The sequence below is a fragment of the Sceloporus undulatus genome, chromosome 2, assembly GCF_019175285.1.
Source record: "Sceloporus undulatus isolate JIND9_A2432 ecotype Alabama chromosome 2, SceUnd_v1.1, whole genome shotgun sequence".
Classification (NCBI taxonomy): Eukaryota; Metazoa; Chordata; class Lepidosauria; order Squamata; family Phrynosomatidae; genus Sceloporus; species Sceloporus undulatus.
The window spans coordinates 170,435,807-170,450,963 of NC_056523.1; the positions used below are offsets into that span (position 1 = coordinate 170,435,807).

The following is a 15,157-nucleotide window of genomic DNA, read 5'->3' on the forward strand; positions in this document are numbered from 1 at the left end:
TGAAGTCTGACATCAGACACTTAGCTAGGTGACCAACCCCAGACCCCTCGTTCTGATCAAAATGTGAAGCAACCAGGGTTGGCAGCAAATGCTCCAAGCAACTCAATGGGACATGTATGTGGTCAGCCGCCTGGCTTTAGAATGGAGGGCTTTGCAAAACAGAAGGGTCAGGGCAGTTCTTTAGGCAGGATACTCCAGAGTGACCCACTCCAGTACAAACAGGAATTGGGAAAAGCCTGTTTATTTAGAAAGGGCTTTTGCAATTCACTGATTGCTGCAGAAGAGTGTTTTAATAGAGGTATGTGCTCTATTTTGTATTGTTATTGCAATGTTTTAAATGCTTTTAAAACTGTTTTAAATTAATGCATTTAATAGGATTACTTTTAAAGACCTTTTGTACTAGAAATTATTTTACAGTCGATCCTCCATATCCACATATTTTTTACCCATGGATTAAAGCATCCACGGATTGAAAATACCCCCCCCCAAATAAAAACACATAAATTCCAACAAGCAAACCTTGACTTTGCCATTTTATATAAGGCACACAATTTTACTATGCCATTATATTTAATGGGACTTGAGCATCCACGGATTTTGGTATCCATGGTGGGTCCTGCAACAAAACTCCAGCTGATAACAAGGGCCCACAGTACTTGTATTTTGTTTTAACCTGTTTTATAAGCCACCTGGGGCCCCACATTAGAGAAAAAAACAAGTATATAAATTATACAAACATCTGTAGGGCTTATGATATTCCCCCCATACACACCTGAAGCAGAGAAACAACTTCTTTATTATTGTTACCAGTACAGGTAAATGTCCACAATTGCTACGAAATAGGAAACAGCCTCTGAAGGCTGAGAGCAAGTTTCTCAAACTGACATGCTGTTTCTCTGTGTAGTGTGAAAGAGCTCCCAACTATAATGCACAGTTATAGTACTATGATTCCACTTTAACTTCCATTATTACATTCTGTGGAGTGCTGGGACTTGTAATTTGATGAGGCACTAGAGCTTTCTGGCTAAGAATTCCCTTGCCTAAACTGCAAATCCCAGAATTCCATAGGATGTTGCCATGGCTAGGGTTGCCATAGGTCAGGACCTCCAAACCGGGACAAATGTAGGACAACATTTTCAAGTGTAGGACACATTTTTTTAAATGGAGGACACACAAAAAATGATGATTTTTTAAAAAATGTAAATATAAATGCATGTTTCTTAGGCATGATCAAAATGGAGGACATTTTGGCATTATTCCTAGGCAGATGGCAGAAATGTAAAATAAAAATTGTGCAAATAGCCACCCACCTCCTCCTCCTCTTCATACTTGGTGCCAAATCGCGCCAGGAAATGGCCCATTCTCCTCCCCCCTGACCGAGAGCCAGAGACTCTCAGTGCTCCTCCTTCTCTTCTGAAGCTTCCTCCTTCTCTGAAGCTTCCTGAGGCTGGCCAATAGGAGACTGGGGCTAGAAACAGCCCCACCCCTGCTGTCCTCCTATTGGCCAGACAGCCTGATGGAGAGGAGCTGCTGCCAAACTGTGCGTGCACTCGCATGGAAGCGCAGCACGCACGAACCACAGCCAGCCGCAGCCCGGGCAACTGCAGCGCATGGAGGAAGCGGAGGAGGAGAAGGTGGGTGGGTGGCTGGCCGGCTGGCTGGCGCTGTGCAAACTAGCACAGCGCGCGCACAAGCCACAGCCATCCGCAGCGCACAGCTGCCTTGGGCGGTGCAGCCGCCGCCGCAGCCCACCCAGGAGGCGGAGCACAGAGGAGGAGGAGGTGGGTGGCTGGCCGGCCGGCCAGCCACATTAATGACCACCAGCTGGGGCAATGGCCACATCAGCGGGCCAGGCCCTGGAACCGGCTCCCGAGGCAGGATTTGGCGGGAACCGGGACGTGACCATACCGGTACCGCCAAAACCGTGCATATCCCGCCTACTGGCAGGATATGACAACCCTAGCCATGGCAGATAATGGCATAACAGTGTTATAATTATGTAGTTTGGAAGGACAAATGTAATAGAAATAAAGGTCAAACTGGAAAAATATTTTAAGCTAAGAGAAACGTATAGCCTTATTGCATGAGAAAATAAAGCCAAAATGAACTGGCAGAGTAGCAGCTTTCTACCTGTCTCCTCATATACCATCGTAACATTTCCATTCTCTTGCCAAGTGAGATGGTCATAAAAGTGTTTGTTGTTGTTAGCTGCCCTCGAGTCAACCTCAGTTCATGGCGACTCTGTGTATTAGGCACTTCCAAGACTCCCTATTCTCCATTGTTCTGCTTAGGTCTTGATTTATCCAGTGAGTCTATCCATTGTTTGCAGTCTTCTTTCTCTCTACTGCTTTCAACCTTTCCAATGATTATTGTCTTTTCTAATGATTCATGTCTTTGGCTTCTCATGATGTCTCCAGAGTACAACAGCCTCTAATAATCTTGGCTTCCACTGAGAGTTCAGACTTGATCTGTTCAAGGACCCATTTGCTTACCTTTTTGACTCTCCACAGTATTCTCAGCATTATCCAACACCACATCTCAAATGAGTTGATTTTCTTTTTATCCACTTTTTTCATTGTCCAGCTCTAACATCCATACCTAGTGATGAGGAATACCATGGCTTAGATGAGTCTAACTTTAGTGTTCAGTTGCATATCATTACTCTTTAGGATCTGGTCTAATTCCTTCATTGCTGCCCTTCCCATTCCCAAGGGCTGTACAGACTGGCACTTTGTGCTGGCCTGTACGCTTGGTGAGGGATGAGTGCCTGTGCATTCAGAACCCTTACTGTGCTGCCTAGCCATCATTATGGCATGTGCCCGTCCACACAGCACGTGCCATGATGATGCATGCTGGGTGCAGTGCCCAAACGGTGCTGCGCGGAAGGACTATCATGGCAGCACACCGTGGCGCTTATGACACCTCTTCTGGGATGCAAAAATAAGCTCCTTTTTCAGGCTTCTTTTTGTTCCCTCTGGAGGCCACAGCGTGCGGTTGCCACGGCCTCCATCCGGAGCAGAAAGGGGCAGCGTTGAGCCGCCTGTATGTACAGCCCCCTTGTCTTCTTATTGTTTGACTGCATTCTCCATTCTAATTAATGTTTGACCCAAGGTATGGGAACTCTTTATTTCAATTTCTTCATTGTCTAGGTTGAATTGATGTAGATCCTCTACGGTCATTATTTTTGTTTTCTTTACATTCAGGAATAAGTTGGTTTTGCACTTTCTTCCTTGACCTTCCTTAGTAATTGTTCCAAGTCCATAATGTTTTCCGCTAGTAGTATGATGTCATCCCCATATGCTTATTGATGTTATCGTCTAAGTCTAAACCTGCTTTTCGTATGGTATTTTCTGTATACAAGTTGAACAAGTAGGGTGCTTTTTGTCAAATGGATTTTCCCAACATAATAAAAGACATGCTTTTATGGCCATCTCTCTCAGGAAGAAAACACAAGTGCTACAACATTATGTGGAGAGGCAAGGAAAAAGCCACAACTCTGCTGATCCATTTTGGCTTTCTTTCCTCATGTGAAAAGGTGGATAGTGTTTATGTTCTGGGCTCTAAAAGCTTTCCCTGAGGGAACAAAAGCAGGACCTATTAAAGAGAGGCACAACCTCTCTTTAATAGTCAGGGAAGATCCAAGTTATGGCCATTAACCAGGTTTGTCAATTTTTCAACTTGCCATTGTAGCTGAGGCTCCAAATGCAGGCCTTAGCAGCTGCTTCTATTTAACAGCAAGCTAAGAAAAGCTGTGTCTGCAGACAAGTGCTGTCAGACAGTACAAGAAAAAAACCAAGCTGGGTTTTTGGTCCTTTGCCCATCTTATGGTATGACAGAATGCCAGGATTCCTGGAACGTTTTCTGGAAAATAACTTTTTTTACTCTAGATTTATTCATCCAGAATAACATTAACCAACAGGTCAGTTGGTTTTGAGCAGAAAAACACCACCAGTACCACACCTATACCCTTCAACTGTCCCGGATTGGCAGGGATGATCCCAATTAGTCTTCTGCTGTCTCACTTTTTCAGCTGCTTTTAAAATATTCCAGTTTCACTCTCTTCAACCCAGTTCTTTCCTTTATCTCCTGCTTACTTCAATTGTTGCAAACTGAGTTCAGATTGCAAGAGTTGGTTGTACTCAAGTAACTCAGGAAATAAAGGAGAACAGAGGGCAAAATATTGCCCTTCCCAGTAGGCTCAGGCAACAGCAAACTACTTAAACCTCTCCCACCTTATTTTTTTTTCATTCACATTAATAACTTTTGTCCTCTTGTCCACACTCTGATGCTCTTGCTCACACCTGTCCCATTTTTCACCTGTGAAATGTTGTAGGGTCCAACTTGGTACATGCTTGTTCTTTTAATGGGTGATACCAAGCTCTTTGAGGGAGTTTTCAGGAAATCTGATATAGGAACAATAAACTTTAGATGCCTGTTGGCATTTGTGCTGCTGCCTATTTTCAGCCCTGAACTCTTCCTTTTCATTTTGCTGAGGAACGGGTCCCTGGATGCCCACCTTGCAGTCAAAGAATTCAGCCAAAGAATGAGGAAACTCACTCATGAAAGGGGGCAGGGGATGCATTCTTCATTGCCAGCTTTGAATTAAACCCAAGGGATTTGAGAAAGGCTTTCCTCCCTGCTGGCTGCCCCCCTTTCGTTCATGCCCACAGGCAATGGTTCTGATCTCCCTCTTCAAGCTTGTGATGAAAGTTTTTGCAGCCAGCATTCAGCAGGGATTAACTGTAAAACACGAAATACAAGTTTGCCCTATAATCTTCTCAGGGTCTGGATTAGTGTGGCTACAAAGCTTTTGCAGTGCCAGGGCTGCAAGGGAGCCCTCTTCTGTGTAGAGAAACCGGGTCAAGTCTAATTTAGTGCCTGCTTCAAGGAGATTGATTTTTTTCCTTTATCTGCCAGAGAGCAAGCACTGCCAAGTTAAAGAAGCAAGTGGCATGCTGGGTATACAGGTCTCAAAATCAGACCTGCTGAATTTAGTAGGACTTGTTGCTGAGCATGCATACATAGGACTGGGCAAGAAGTAATAAAAGCAAGAAGACATTCTTTCTTCTTGCTCCATTTCATGCTTTTGGGGTAAAAATCTAAGAGAGGCTAGTGCAGGGGCAGAGAAAAAGAGGCTGCCAATTTTTTCAGTGATCTTTGCTGTCGTGTCTCTTAGAGCAGCTTAATCTGCTGATATAAGAACACGCTGATGCTTCTCCTTAAACCTTTAAATGTTTCCTTCACCTTTTAATTTCTGCAGCTCAAGCTGCAGTTAGAAGCACAAGAGTGGGCTACAATGCGTTGGTGCTATTTTTTCTGCTGAGAGCAGATTGACCTATTGGGTCATTTTATTTTGAATTAAGACATCTAGAGCAAAAGAGGCAGTTTCCCCGCCCTATAAAACTGTTTTGCACGTGGTGGATGGCATACCCTCCAACATTTCACAGCAGAAAACCAGGACACACATGGCCAAGAAACATCAGCATATGGTCAAGATGGCAAAGATTACTTATGAAGATGAACAATAAGATAGGAGATGCTGCAGCAGTTTCCTTTAGAGCTTCCTGGGAAAGGGCAGATTCTGCCTCCTCCTCTCCCTACCGCCCACTGAGCAAACGAGTGCAAACTACTTTTGCACTTGAAAATCAGTTTACAACAGGTCAAGTAAGCCTGGATGGGAAGAGGAAAAACTGGAACATTTTAAAAGCAGCTGAAAAAGTGGGACGGCAGAAGAATAAATGGCAAATCAGGACAGTTGGAAGGCTGGAATTGTCCTTGGCCTTCTGGCTTGCTATTGGGTGAACAGCTGATCAAAATCTGTGAAGCCAATGGCTTATATGCTTTTTAGCAGTGTTACCAAGTTTGGATTTAATAAAATTTTGGGTACATGCGGTCTGTGCTATGACCCCTGACTGACCCGATAGAGGACCCGCCATTAACCTAAAAGCAGAGAGACCACGTAGGCAGCTCACCTGACACAGGCAGAGCCCTAGAGAGAGATGGAATTAAAAATCTTCCATAGGAAGTTTGGGAGTCGCCAAACCAGAATTGCCTTTGCTTGCCCAAGAAAGACAATAGACTTGGCTTCTCACTTAATGAGTCAATGATCAGCTTAACGGCTCAGCAATCAAGTTGGCTGCCCCTCCGAATTGTGTCCGGACCTAATGCATTGTTCATCACATTGCTTGCTCTCGGCTTAACAAAGCCCAGGCCATCAGCGCCTTTGTCTAGCAAGTCCTATAGCCTCGGGATACGTTTCCCCTTATATAAACCCTGGGTTTTCAGACCCTCTCCGAGCTTGGACCTGAGCTGAACTCTGAGCTAAAGCTGTGTGCTAGAGCTGAGCTTACACTGTCACTAGGTTGCCAAATTGGTTAATACCAGCTTGAACGTTACTCCTTGCTCCTGCGGCCTTCTTCCCCTCGCTTCCACAGCTGTGAATCACTGCAGCATCGTACTTCCTGGAGAAGACTTCTAAGGTAATATTCTCTAGCGGTGCCTCTCTTTCTCAAACCTATCTCCCGAACTCACCCCTCCCCTGCTATAGCATTGAATGTGTGTGTGTATGCTCCCCTTTTGCTGTGTGGTTTTCCTTGTGCTTTAATAAATGTTAATAGTTTAATTGTACCTAATTGGTATCAGAGTCTCTTTCTCTTGGGGTGTACTGGCGACCTCTAGTATACACTTTGGGACACAATTCCGGCACATTGTTAGGGCCACCTCTCGGCTAAATTTGAGGTAATTAAAATTCCCCTAATTCGATCCTTCGTAACAGCAGCACTTTCCCTTGTGAAACCACTTTTGTTGGCATACTATTGAACAGGAGCAGTACTTTGCCACAATGACATGTTGAAAAGCTGAAAGTCCTGGTTTATGGTGGAAACATGCATTTCACTTGCTTGATTGTATCTCTCTTTTGACTTATTTCCATCCCATCTGAACCCTGACAGCATAAATGGGGATCTCAGATGGTTGCCATTCAGCTGCTGTTAAGATCCATTATAGCTTAGCAAGTGGTCAGTTTCCTGTGTTCTCAGCCAAATCAGAGACTACAGTTCCCATGTTGGTGGGGATTTGGGGCAGTGGTCCAAAAAGTAACTTTTCCAAACTCTGCTCCTCAAATCACTTCCTGGGCCAGATGTAAGACCACACATTGAAACTAAAAATAGTATTTCTGACAAGACAAGCCCCACACTTTTTTCCTGTTATTAATATTTGTTTCTGAATATTTGGCATAGGAAGCAGTAGCAACCAAGAACCTCCTCCGAGAGACTCTGGAAGAATCAACTTGGCATGACTCCTCTTTATGCGCCCATAAAACTTAGATGAACATCTTTGCAATATATGGTCTTCCATGCACTGTCAAACTGACTACAAGCTCTAAACTCTATTATTGGCCAGAGATATTATCATCCAGAAACGTCCTGCTGGAAGCTGAACGAATGGCACAGATGCTAACGTTGAGAAAAGCAATAAAATCTGACAAGACCTTACTGATTCTATCCATCAGTTTTGGCATGGAGGAAGAGCCTTCCCTGACTTCAAATGGCATAGCAAAACAAAATATGTCTCAAGATTTCCCAGTATATTACTTTTGCTACAGAGCAAAGGTTCATCCACACACACAAACACACATACATTATTTTTTGTCTCCCTCTCTGCTGCAGAATAGGATTGGTTTTGACTTTCTTTTGGAGAGAAACAGCTGCATGATCAGGATCTGGTTGGAGTTGACTCTGAAAAGCTGTTCTTGTGGGGTACTACATGAGAAATCATCACAGCCCACTCTTCTTCCATGAGGTCTTTTTGTGATATGAGATGACTAGTGAGCACCTTGTTTTTGACACACTACAGTCTTGAACTATGCAGTCACAATACCAATAGATCTATTAACCATCCTGATTAGAGGCTGTGGCTTTTAATCTATTAGTCCATTGGATCAATTCACTTTAAAACATCAACTTGGAGAGTCCCATCCCTAATTAATGGAGCAGATGTCCTTTTTTAAAAAACAAAACAAAACAAAATGGCATTACAGTACTAGAAACAGCAGCATTAGTATGCGAAGTACCCATAGCCTGTGGTCTAGGTGAGATGGGGAAGGGTGCCTTATCTCAAAAGAGGTGGGGTAACATGTTCCTGCTGTTTGGATCATGGGACACACTTGACTAGCAATATATAAAAATTCCAGATAGCAAGTTCCACCTTAAAAGAGGCATTCTCCTTTCCTCTCCCACAGGGCAGAATGCCTCTTCTATCATGTTGTCAACTTATCCAAAAAAGAAGAAAAGTAAGGGGCTCAACAGACTGCCCCAAAAGGGTGGGCTGGAGGTGCTCATTTTTGCTCCTGAGGGATGCTACAGTAGCCAAACCACACAGCCTTCCTCCACACCAAAAAGAACTTGCTAAAAGCAGGTTCTTTTTGGTGCGTGTGGCGGATGCCATGAGTGTGCCATTGGCACACTGTTGTGTGTCGATGATGCAAGTGTGGCACCATGATGTGCGAACGCTGCGCCATGCTTGCATCATCATGGCCGCCCCCATGTGGATGGGAGGCTGCCATGCTGGCACTGCTGTTGCACAGTAGAGTTCAGGACCATGCGGTTGCTCTGTAATCCTGAGCCCTAAACTGCTGCTTTTTGGCAGTCTATACTGGGCCTAAGTTTCTTGCTTAAGGATTAGTGTTTTATCCATATGCAAGTCTATGTACCATTTAATTCACTAAGCCATCCACTTAGGCTATTAGTAGATGCCATTATATATAAAAAAAATTCTCTCCACTTACAAAAGTAAAGGAGTACCACTTCAGGGCCATAAAGCTGTATTCCATTCCACTCCCTGTTGCACCAGTTTTCTGATTGCAGTGCATTTCTTATACATTAAAAATGAAATCCCCAGTCTACTGTTTGAAATGATACTGCCTTTGACCTTTTTTCTTTATCTTTGGTTCACTCCATCATGCTTCTTTAACCCTAGGCCAACCATGTTCAACCTGGTGTCTTCTGGATGTTCTTGACTTCCCATACCCATGTAGTCCACCACTTCTTGAGGATGCTAGGCTGGGAAAGGCACCTGAAGCAATTGTGAATAGGTCTTATTCAGGCTCTTGAGTGCCAAAGATTCATCCAAAGGGAATAAACATTGCCCCATACCATCTTCAACCTTTCTCTGGTAACCTTTAGTTCACAGATGGATGAAAGGTAGCCCTGCAGATGGTGGCCTGAAACATCCAGCATTTCTCACCACTGCCTATTTGGACTAGGACTGCTCAGAAGACAGCAAAATTGGCTATCCAATAACATCTGGGGCTGCTCTTTGGCTGTCTCTGATTTTGTTAAAGAAGATGCAGGAACTAAGTGATGTAATTGCATCCTGCATTATTTCCCTGCTCACTCCTCTACTTAATTGGCTGCTGCTTGCAGGGGATGGGAAAATGATCTGCCTGATATCTCGATGTTGTTTATGTTGTTTAACTAAATGCTACCAGAGATTATTGAGCAGCAATGGAAACACATTCACTGCCCAAGTACAGTATAATCAAGTCCTTAGGATGAAGATTGGACATCCAGATGTTTTGGACTTCAGATCCTCAGCTATACAGCATAGCTTGGATCAGGAGAGTTGCAGTCAAAAAAACCTGATGGGCCAGCAGTTCCCACCTCTGTTACCTATAATGACCTATCAGTAAACTCCATTGGATTAAATAAAGATTACCTCTGAGTAGATCAACACAGAATTGCTTCACAAAGCAGTTCATGAAGCTTCACATCTCTGGTACATACACATTTAAACATTTGTATACATTTCCTTTGGCTCAACTGTCATGTCAAACAATAACCACCAGGACTCTTGCGGCACTTTAAATGCTAACACTTTTCTGATGGCGTAAGATTGGGAGATTCAGTCTTGCTGCTTAGATGCCTGATGATGTTTTCTGTGGGAAATGAAAACAAAGTACGTCATGAACATGTAAGTCTTGAAGATGCCATAGGACTCCTCCTTGTTTTTTGAAGGAATGGATTGACCACACAAACCAAGTTATGAAGGGTTTCAAATCAATAGAGTTACATGTTCCCTACATCCAAACAGTGAGAAATTCCAGCAGCAGCACAAAATAGCTTCTTTTTCTTTGGATCTGGGAGCACTGGAAACTTACTATGTATTTATCATATCTGCTCTACTTACAGATACAGAAGCACCTATGTAATCCTGACGGCCTTCCTTCCTTAGGTTTCCCCCCAGTTTCAGTTAACTCCAGCAAGAACCTTTCTCTGCCTGTGAAAGGGAATTCAGTGCTGTAAGGAGTTTGTCTATTGATACAAGCATCCAAGGATGAAACATGGGCCAAACATCCTAGACTACAAGAAAGTAAACGGCTTCATAAGTTTATAAGCAGAAAGATCTTCTCTATATGAAAGATAAACTTCAGGGGACAGGCTCCACAGCTTAATAGGTTATTTTGGTTGCTTTCAGTTTCATATGGGTCATAACAGTGCTGTTGGGGTAACCAGAAGTTACATTCTGCAAATGGGGGTGGTGGTTTTCTGCCCTTTGAGAGTGGAGGCAACCTTGAAATTGGATCAGAACACTAAACAGCATCTCCTGAAGATATTTTTTGGCCAGCAATGCATTAAAGTGACTTACATACATCATAAAAGCAGATTATAAATCAACTAAAAATAAATAAATAAATACTGTAAGCAAAAATGTTTCCATTGAATTCTTTAAAACTTTAGCTCAGATGTTTGGGGAAGGTCTTGGGCCCAAGGACCACGTGGGATCCTGCCTCTCCCAGGGCTGCCCAGTTTCTACTAGTTAGTTAAGCAAAGGAAGCTTTTCCCATAACCATCATGATAAAAAAACCCCTCAAAAATCTGCCTGACCAAAGGCAAAAGTGGAAAGAGAATACTATGCAACACAAGTAATTATCCTCCCTTTCAAGACAACATCGGCCTTCTGGGAAAAGCAGGGACATGCTTTTTTTTCCTTAGTCACATAATACTTATCATAGATCATATGATAAGTCCGACAGATCCAATCACATGAGGCAGATCAAGTTTAAACTGTCTCTAGAAGAAAAGAATATATCGACTTGTCTCCATAGCATAATTTTTTTATCCTTTTCAGTGGCTAAAGTAGTCTGAGATGAGAATAGGAGAGATGTTCTTCCACTTAAAACTGTCCTGACTTAAATTTAAATTTAATTTTTAAAAGTTTTTTCTTTATTCAGTAATATATAGGAATCATAAGAAACATGCGTACAAAAAACATTACTAAGGATTCTGTGTGGTGTTGTATGGGAGGAGGTCAAAGGGGAAGGTTACCAGACCCAGTGAAGCCATCTCTAGTGATGTCATTGAATCCAGGCCATGGGGCCACAGACCAGGGTATTTTTATTACCCCAATCTCCTTTCCTTAGAAATGGCTAGGATCAATCCTCATGGCCAACCCATTTATGGATGCTCCACCCCTGAACTGCCCTCCATTTAAATTTGAGCACCTCTATTTTACAGAGGGACAGCTGGCTAAGTTTGAGGAAGAGCGCAGTAAACAACCCATCACTGTCCGCTACTATACAAAAGTCATCCTCACTGGGTTTACACAAAATTTAATAGCAATGACATAGCACATAGAGCAGCCGCGGTTCTCTTGCCGGAGAGCTGACCACGCGTACTTTCCATTTTAGGTGAAGAGAGGGGGTGAAGCTGACATGCAGCCAATCTGGCAGAGTTCAAAACCATTTGGATGTGCTTCAAGTGTCTTTCTGTGTGTTCTCGTCACTCCGCCCCTGCTTTTCTTCTTTCCAGGGCGTGGCAGCTGTACATCTTCCTCATGACAGACCCAAACCAGAATAGAGATGCAGCAAAGGGATGGAGACTTGGTGGGTCACGGGTGACACAAAACACAGTTTGTGTGAGCCCTCGTCTGAAACATTCAAGTGCAAGGCAGGAGTACCTTTGTCCTGGTAGTTACCTGCCTGGCAAGTCAGGAGAGTGAAGATTTTGTAAAGCCTCTGTAGGTGGGAGAGTCTAGTCAAGCCATGGAGAAGTAATTTTTAAAATGATCAGCAGGAGCACAGATTCCCTGATAGTGCCCAAGACAAACACACCTTACTCAGTGCAAATCCACTGCCACCTGCCTCCATTTCCATTTTGTTGCCTTTGTAAAGTGCTGCAGCTAAGGAATGAACAGGCAACTTTCTCCAAATAATCTTGAAACTCTAAAGAGCTGGCAGGATATAGATCCCCCCTAAAAAAACTGCAATGCATGCACATCCTTTTGCTTCTTCCCCTGGTGGAATTAAGTCTCAATGATCACCACTTCCACTTCCCTTGAGGGCCTCCGGTCCTTCACCAGCATGTTGATCATGCTCTCCGACTTGATCAGCAAGTTGCAGCCTAAGAAGAACACCCCAAAGATGACAGTCAGGGAGAGCACGCACAGCACTGCGATCTGGACCATCCTCACCACCTGCTGGTTCCTCTGATCCTCCTTGGGCACCCAGGCCGCTGTCACCAGGGTGCAGCAGGAGGAGATGAGGGAGTCCACTGTAGAAGGAACCGTCCCTGGAGGGGAAGCATCCCGGCTGGAGAGAGTGCTGTTAGTCATCTGTAAGACACCCAGGCAGGAGGATGCGGCCCAGAGCCTTCCGATGGCAGGGTCCCTCTCCTGCTTCTCCCTTGAAGACACAAACAGCAGCCTTGCCTTTTTCCAGCAGCCTGTTCGCCAGGATGCTTGCAGCATGAGTGCTCCCTGAGCGGGATTGTGGCTGAGGGTCAGTGGCAGACGGGGAGGGCTTAAGTGATGTCAAGAGAAGGATTCTCTTCCAGCTGTGGAGCAGATTGTCATTACATGCTCTCTCACTGACTCTTCCCGTCTCTCTGCTTCAAAGATGCTGGCACTTGGAGAAGGATGCTGAGGGTTTGGAAAACATGCCTCGCTTGCAAAATGGGTCGGTATGTCGGTTGAGCTCCCAAAATATGTTTCAGGCTCAGACTGAAAATTAAGTAAGAGAAAAATGGCAAGATCCCACCACTGTCACCAAAATATTCTTACTCTTCCCTTTACTGTGGTGGTGTGAGAGCTAGTGTGGTGTAGTGGTTTGAGCACTGGACTACGACTCCTGGAGACCAGGGTTCAAATCTCCGCTCAGCTATGGAAACTCACTGGGTGATGTTTGGCAAGTCATACCCTCTCAGCCTCAGAGGAAGGCAAAGGCAACCCTGCCCCTGAATAAATCTTGCCAAGAAAACCCTGTGATAGGTTTGCCTTTGGGTCACCATAATTTGGAAATGACTTGAAGACACTCAACAAAACCAACACAAACAACAACTGGCAATAGAAGTAGTGCTAGGAAGTGGGGTGGAAGGAGGTTGCATCATTTTAATTGCCATGGGTCTATCCAGAATCCTTGGATTTGTTGTTTTGTGAGGTACCAGCCTGCTTTGGCAGAGGAGGCTTAAAGGCCTTGTAAAACTCCAAATCCATAGGACTTAAAGTACTGTCAAGCTGCATGATTTCTATAGTGTAGATACACCAATAGGCAGACTTATTAAAGGAAAGGGAAGTGTGTTTTTGAGAGGTCAAAAAGGCATTTGATGGAGAAGGAATAGCAATAGCAAGTACATTTCTATACCACTTATCAGTGAACTAGCACTCCCTAGGCGGTTTACAATATATAAGCCAATTACCCCCAACAAGCTGGGTACTCATTTTACCAACTTAATATGGAAGGCTGAGTGGACCTTGAAACCCTCCTCTAGGATCGAACTTACAATGTTGTGGCTGCAGTACCAGCACCAATTTTTATTCCTTATCTTTCCTTAATGTAAGGCCTTTATGGCTCTATACATGGAAGTTTATCGCACTGGCCCTAAAACGGGCAGCGTCGGTGTTCCCTTGTGCAGTAAAATGCAGTTCTTAGCCCCATCCCGTTCCGTGGGTCCAACAACATCTAGAAGGCAATATATCCCCCACTTCTTATGTAGTGCCTTAAATGCAAAAGACTGCTCTTGATAGTGTGTGGGAGGGACTTTGCTCTGTAACTGTCCTATGGACCAACCAGCCAGATCTTGGCACAGCCAGAGGATGCCAGAAGCCAAGAGGGGTGGGACTGGTTGGTGTTCAATTAGTTTTCAGGAGAACATAATGTACATGAATAAAAAAGGACGAAAGTGGAACCATGGTAGATTCACGGCTCAAAATATGAATGCCTTTTTACAATCCCAGACTCACAGTTAATTAAGATTTGTAGCCAACCACATTGTGTTTAAAGGCCTGATCTTGTAAAATCCGTGCTCTTGTAATGATATTTAGATCAGGGACAGACTCTGCTCTCGACTGGTTTAAATCTTATTTGTCAGATAGATCTTTTGCAGTTGTTGCTGGTGGTCAGACTTCGTCCTCTGTTCCCTTATCTGTTGGAGTTCCCCAGGGCCCTGTCTTGGGTCCCCTTTTGTTCTCTCTATACCCATTGTCCCTAGGTAAACTCCTCAGTTCTTTTGGTTTCTCCTATCATCTGTATGCCGATGACACTCAACTGTATCTCTCCACCTTTTGCTGGGGCTTGAACAGCAAGTTTCTTCTTGTCTGACTGCTATCTCTCAGTGGATGCGGCTTTGGCGCTTGAAGCTTCTTGTCTTTCCACCTAAACCCACCCTTCAGTATTACTTTTCTGTTTCTGTCGATGACATTTCTATTCAACTGGTTCATCAAGCCCGCAGTCTTGGCTTCATTTTTGACTCTTCTCTGTCGTTCATTCCCCAGATCCAAGCCACCGCCAAGGCCTGTAGATTCTTTCTCCACAACATTGCCAAGATCCGTCCATTCCTCTCAGCCTCTACTGCCAAGACTCTGCCCTAGTGGTATCGTGACTAGATTATTGTAACCTTCTTCTGACAGGGCTTCCTCTCTCTCACCTCCATCCTTTAATCTCTGTCCAGCATTCAGCTGCACATATTATCACATCTGCTCGCCGCTTTGACCATGTTTCTCCTCTTTTCTCCTCCCTTCATTTGCACCCCTAAGTTCAGTACCTTACATTTCTCAGTGTTGAAATTCATTTTGTTAGCATTGGCCCAGCTTCTTTATTTATTAAGGCCATTTTGAATTCTGATCCTGCCCTCTGGGGTTTTAGCTATTCCTCCTAATTTGACAT

The 15,157-nt window shown here is 44.1% G+C and overlaps 1 protein-coding gene across 1 annotated transcript; it reads right to left on the minus strand.

Annotated features, from left to right (window-relative positions):
- Positions 1–12,300: 12,300 nt before the first annotated feature.
- Positions 12,301–12,744, minus strand: LOC121920202 (reprimo-like protein). Its single transcript, XM_042447265.1, has one exon. It carries the CDS (start codon positions 12,742–12,744, stop codon positions 12,301–12,303), a length of 444 nt encoding a protein of 147 aa, XP_042303199.1.
- Between the last annotated feature and the right edge of the window lie 2,413 nt (positions 12,745–15,157).

Bases quoted from the DNA above. Each gene is read 5' to 3' on its own strand.
- LOC121920202 (XM_042447265.1), bottom strand. From the start codon at position 12,744: ATGCTGCAAGCATCCTGGCGAACAGGCTGCTGGAAAAAGGCAAGGCTG.